The sequence below is a fragment of the Brachyhypopomus gauderio genome, chromosome 10 (assembly GCF_052324685.1).
Source record: "Brachyhypopomus gauderio isolate BG-103 chromosome 10, BGAUD_0.2, whole genome shotgun sequence".
Taxonomy (NCBI): Eukaryota; Metazoa; Chordata; class Actinopteri; order Gymnotiformes; family Hypopomidae; genus Brachyhypopomus; species Brachyhypopomus gauderio.
The window spans coordinates 17,049,524-17,055,523 of record NC_135220.1 but is presented as its reverse complement, the minus strand read 5'-3'; the positions used below and the strand labels follow the sequence as shown (position 1 = coordinate 17,055,523).

At 46.2% G+C, this 6,000-nt stretch overlaps 1 protein-coding gene across 1 annotated transcript in view; it reads left to right on the top strand.

The window, feature by feature from the left end:
* Positions 1 to 6,000, top strand: part of cblb (Cbl proto-oncogene B, E3 ubiquitin protein ligase) — a 53,514-nt gene that overhangs the window by 23,356 nt on the left and 24,158 nt on the right. Inside the window, exon 4 of the mRNA XM_077020021.1 lies at positions 4,553 to 4,699. Within this exon, the coding sequence (XP_076876136.1) occupies positions 4,553 to 4,699 (147 nt within the window). The remainder of the gene's footprint in view (positions 1 to 4,552; positions 4,700 to 6,000) is intronic.

Here is a 6,000-nt window from a genome sequence, read left to right as displayed (position 1 = left end):
GGGGCCTGGGGGGCTGGGGGCCTGTGGGGCCTGGGGGGCTGGTGGGCTGTCGGGCCTGTGGGGCCTGGGGGGCTGGGGGGCTGTCGGGCCTGGGGGCTGGGGGGCGTTCCATAAAGAAGCTGCTTTGATGTTTCATGCTCATTTCTGAATCTCCAAGCTGCACAGGTTCAGTCAAAAGGTGATGATCAGTGCCAACTTCTTAATCTACAATCTATACAGTGCAGAACTTGCGAGTGGTGAAGTTTGTTGTCTAGAGAAGCGTAATCTCTGGGGATCTACACGTGCTTTTCTCTAGGCTTCACTTGGAGCTGTTTCATAAAACTCTTTTGTGCACATGGGTGTGTGTGTGTGTGTGTGTGTGTGTGTGTGTGTGTGTGTGTGTGTGTGTGTGTGTGTGTGTCATATGCATCTGAAGGGCTAGTTATCTGCTGTGTGCAGCCTAGCTCCTTATGGACTTGGGCCTCAGGTGTAGTCACCCGGTCTAATTGAGTGTCATTTGAAATAATGGAGAAAGATGGACGGAGCGACACACACACACATGCGGAAACAGAGAGAGAGAGACACACACAAACAGAGAGAGAGGGACCCAGAGTGTGTGTGAGGGAGAGAGAGAGAGAGAGAGAGTGTGTAAAGGAGAGGGAGAAAGAGTGCCATATTAGTTTGCTACTGAATTGAGGGTCATATTGCCCTTGCTGTCTGACGTTGTGATGTAGGGTACAGCAATAAATGCCCCAAGGCCAATCCCCCTCATGAAAGGTTTAAGTGTTGTAGTGTAAGTATTGCTGTAAACCTTTAATGGGGCCTGTTATGTGTTTGTGAACCCATCTCCAGATCCTCTTAGCTGAGTGGTCTTTAAGCCACTGTCTCCACCGCCCAGCAGGGCTGCACTACACAGCGTGTGTTAATTAGCACAGAATTGGCCTTTGCACTGTGGGTGTGGTGGGAGGTTGTTAGCCCTCGAGCTAATCTGAGCTGTGAGCATCTTGGCCAATCTCTCACCACTCCAGATGAGTGTACCGCGAGGGGTGAGTTTGAGTCATGGTATTTACATTTTCACACTAATGGAGATAATACGGTTCAAAATAATTCACGTTAATCTGAATAGTAGTGGTGGGGGTGGTAGAAGTTGTATAGTAGTAGGTGAGTGGTGGTGGTAGCAGTAATGGTAGTAGTACAGTAGTGGTAGTAATGGTAGTAGTACAGTAGTGGTGGTGGTAGTAGTAGTGGTAGTAGTACAGAAGTGGTGGTGGTGGTAGTAGTAGTACAGTGGTGGTAGTAGTAATGGTAGTAGTAATGGTAGTAGTACAGTGGTGGTAGTAGTAATGGTAATAGTACAGTGGTGGTAGTATTGGTAGTAGTACAGTAGTGGTAGTAATGGTAGTAGTACAGAAGTGGTGGTGGTAGTAGTAGTAGTACAGTGGTGGTAGTAATGGTAGTAGTACAGTGGTGGTAGTAGTAATGGTAATAGTACAGTGGTGGTAGTAATGGTAGTAGTACAGTGGTGGTAGTGGTCGTAGTAATGGTAGTAGTACAGTGGTGGTAGTAATGGTAGTAGTACAGAAGTGGTGGTGGTAGTAGTAGTAGTACAGTGGTGGCAGTGGTAGTAGTACAGTGGTAGTGGTAGTAGTAATGGTAATAGTACAGTGGTGGTAGTAATGGTAGTAGTACAGTGGTGGTAGTGGTCGTAGTAATGGTAGTAGTACAGTGGTGGTAGTAATGGTAGTAGTACAGAAGTGGTGGTGGTAGTAGTAGTAGTACAGTGGTGGCAGTGGTAGTAGTACAGTGGTAGTGGTAGTAGTAATGGTAGTAGTGTAGTGGTAGTAGTACAGTAGTGGTAGTAGTAGTAGTAGTACAGAAGTGGTGGTGGTGGTAGTAGTAGTAGTAGTACACTGGTGGCAGTGGTAGTAGTAATGGTAGTAGTACAGTGGTAGTGGTAGTAGTACAGTAGTGGTAGTAGTAGTAGTACAGAAGTGGTGGTAGTAGTAGTTGTAGTACAGTGGTGGCAGTGGTAGTAGTAATGGTAGTAGTACAGTGGTGGTGGTACAGTGGTGGTAGTAGTACAGTGGTAGTAGTAATGGTAGTAGTACAGTGGTGATAGTAATGGTAGTAGTACAGTGGTAGTAGTAAAGAAGTGGTGATGGTAGGAGTAGTACAGTGGTGGCAGTGGTAGTAGTAAAGGTAGTAGTACAGTAGTGGTGGTGGTAGTAGTAGTAGTAAAGTGGTAGTGGTAGTAGTAATGGTAGTAGTACAGTGGTAGTGGTAGTAGTAGTAGTACAGAAGTGGTGGTGGTAGTAGTAGTAGTACAGTGGTGGCAGTGGTAGTAGTAATGGTAGTAGTACAGTGGTGGTGGTAGTAGTAGTAGTAGTAGTACAGTGGTGGCAGTGGTAGTAGTAATGGTAGTAGTACAGTGGTAGTAGTAATGGTAGTAGTACAGTAGTGGCAGTGGTAGTAGTAGTAGTACAGTGGTGGCAGTGGTAGTAGTAATGGTAGTAGTACAGTGGTGGTAGTAGTAATGGTAGAAGTACAGTGGTAGTAGTAATGGTAGTAGTACAGTGGTAGTGGTAGTAGTACAGTAGTGGTAGTAGTAGTAGTACAGTAGTGGTGGTGGTAGTAGTAGTAGTGGTAGTAGTACAGAAGTGGTGGTAGTAGTAGTAGTACAGTGGTGGCAGTGGTAGTAGTAATGGTAGTAGTACAGTAGTGGTGGTAGTAGTAGTAGTACAGTGGTGGCAGTGGTTGTAGTAATGGTAGTAGTACAGTGGTGGTAGTAATGGTAGTAGTACAGTAGTGGCAGTGGTACTAGTAGTAGTACAGTGGTGGCAGTGGTAGTAGTAATGGTAGTAGTACAGTAGTGGTGGTAGTAGTAGTAGTACAGTGGTGGCAGTGGTCGTAGTAATGGTAGTAGTACAGTGGTGGTAGTAATGGTAGTAGTACAGTAGTGGCAGTGGTACTAGTAGTAGTACAGTGGTGGCAGTGGTAGTAGTAATGGTAGTAGTACAGTGGTAATAGTAGTAATGGTAGTAGTACAGTGGTGGTAGTAGTAATGGTAATAGTACAGTGGTGGTAGTAATGGTAGTAGTACAGTGGTGGTAGTAATGGTAGTAGTACAGAAGTGGTGGTGGTAGTAGTAGTAGTACAGTGGTGGCAGTGGTAGTAGTAATGGTAGTAGTACAGTGGTGGTAGTAGTAATGGTAGTAGTACAGTGGTGGTGGTAGTAGTAATGGTAGTAGTACAGTGGTGGTGGTAGTAGTAATGGTAGTAGTACAGTGGTGGTGGTGGTAGTAGTACAGTGGTGGTGGTGGTACAGAAGTGGTGGTGGTGGTAGTAGTAATGGTAGTAGTACAGTGGTGGTGGTGGTAGTAGTACAGTGGTGGCAGTGGTAGTAGTAATGGTAGTAGTACAGTGGTGGTGGTAGTAGTAATGGTAGTAGTACAGTAGTGGTGGTGGTAGTAGTAATGGTAGTAGTACAGTGGTGGTGGTAGTAATGGTAGTAGTACAGAAGTGGTGGTAGTAGTGGTAGTACAGTGGTGGCAGTGGTAGTAGTAATGGTAGTAGTACAGTGGTGGTAGTAGTAATGGTAGTAGTACAGTGGTAGTAGTGGTAAACAGCAGCAACAATAATACCAGTAAAAGCTTTTGCTTCTTGAGACTTCTCGAGCTCAGGGTTGGGGTGTGGGGGAACATTGAAGAGGTATTTAAGTTCAAAGGGCCACAGACCGGCGTCCCAGCTGCAGAGCTGTGAGGTAGTGACGCACATCGCTGGGTGCAAAGGTGCCTTTCAGTTCAGCTTGAAATGAGGAACTGATGGAGTGGTAGTGAGAGTGCTGGGTGGGGACTTCACCGCTGCAGGGATCACAGCACCACCCCTGGAGGAGACGGAGGCGAGGACTCGTAGCTCCACGCCACGCCACCGCCTCACTGCCCCACGCCACTAGGTCATACAGTGCAATGTGATATATAGCACAGGATGAGCTGATCCCAGGTCTGTCAGACAGGTCCAACGGGTATCCTTTAATTTGCTGTACCAAAGGATATGGCTGCAGTAATAAATGGTTCCTGATTCCAGATCAGCCTTCTGGGGACTGAGACATTTAACATCCTGTTTGCATCCTCTCAGTGCTGCTATTGGACTGTGAGCTGTTCCCTGGCTGGGGAGGGATTTGAGTGTTCACAGCACTGCCCTTCACACACAGGTTCAGGTTGTTAGTGCATTATGCACGCTGCCTTTAAAGGGCCGGCGAGAGACGCATTAACTTCCCAACAGGCTCAAGGACAAGCCACTCGTATGTCTGAGGTCACCAGGGATTGCTCTGGGCTCATTTTCTCCTCCATCTACCTGTGGTTGGGGTGGGGGGGGGGGGGGAGAGAGAGAGAGAGAGAGAGAGAGAGAGAGAATGCACATGTTCGTTTGTGTCCTCTTTTTAACCCCAAGTTGTTGGGCAGTTTGTTCATGGCATACTGATCACATCACCATTGTACACTGACACTGCCCTCCCCTCCCTCCCTCCCTCTCTCCCTCCCTCCCTCTCTCCTCCCTCCCTCCCTCTCTCCTCCAGGCGGAATCTCACCAAGCTCTCCCTCATCTTCAGCCACATGCTGGCCGAGATCAAGGCCATCTTCCCTGAGGGACACTTCCAGGGCGACACCTTCCGCATCACCAAGGCCGACGCCGCCGAATTCTGGAGGAGGTTCTTCCACGAGAAGTAAGAATCTCCTCTATATGGTGCTGAAAGCAGGATCTCCGGTCACCTCGAACCTCCAACCTTACCAGAAACACCTTTTCTTTTTTAAGATATCTTTATTAGTAGGACATTAGTATGTCTAGCAATGGAAATATAGTGTTGTGTTGGTATCGTAAATATAACAAAAACGGAAATATTTAGTTATGATTACAGCTAAAAATAAATTGATGTGGATTGTATTGGGATGGATTAGGAGGAGACTGGTATAGATGGTGAGGGTGCAGGGGTGGAGAGCTGGTTCTCCGCGGTCTCCTACATCACAGCATGTGTTCCAATGCATCTTTTGCATCTTTGTTGACTGACCTTCATGCCTGGGCTGGTGAGGTCCCCCTACAGAACTCTGCATTCATGTGCTTGGTATTGGGTGTTTATTCCTCCATGTGGAGCTGGGAAACCCAAGGAGACATCATGCATCGCTTATCTAGAAGAAAAGCACCAAACTCCAGTATTTATATCAGTGATCTCTGACCTTTTTCTTTCAGTGTGTTCTCTCTGTCTGTTTCACTCTCTTAGTCCGTCTCTCTCTCTCTCTCTCTCTCTCTCTCTCTCTCTCTCTCTCTCTCTCTCCATGTTTACATATATCTGCCTTTTGGCATGACTTGTGTACTGGAGGTTTAAGAGCTGTAATCTATTTACAGAGACGTTTTAAATCGGACCTTATCAGACCTTGTTATTAGTCTTGAAGGCTGTTGCATGTCTAAACGTGTCCTGTGTCCCACCCTCAACTAATGGGGTTAAGGAGAGGACACACACATAAACAACAACAGCAACACACATGCGCACACACACACACACACATACGCGTGCGCATGGTAGGACCAACAGTGAAGATAAGCATGGAGCCTTGTGCTGATAAACAGCATTATCAAACGGTATTATTTAAATCCGGGACAACATACCATTTCATCGTTATTTAACTATCCTCTTTGCTGAAGCTATCTGATCTGTGGTTAGTTAAAAATCTGTACAATAGAATAAACCTGCATAATATTTGTCCATATAGACACATGGCCAACTAATTAACAAATGTGCATTTATCAAAGTGGCACTTGAAAGATCATAACAGATCTTTGGTCTGGCTAAGAAGGCTGGGATATCTGTGGACTGGAAGGCTGATCTTTGGGGAACAGGACAAGCTTCTTCAGAACGCTTGTTTAGTGGGTTCAAAACAAGCAAATGGAGAACTCATTTAGGTTTTAATGTTGTTGCACTCAATAAAACACACATGTACTCTACCTATCATGAGTACAAGAAGTGCTTCA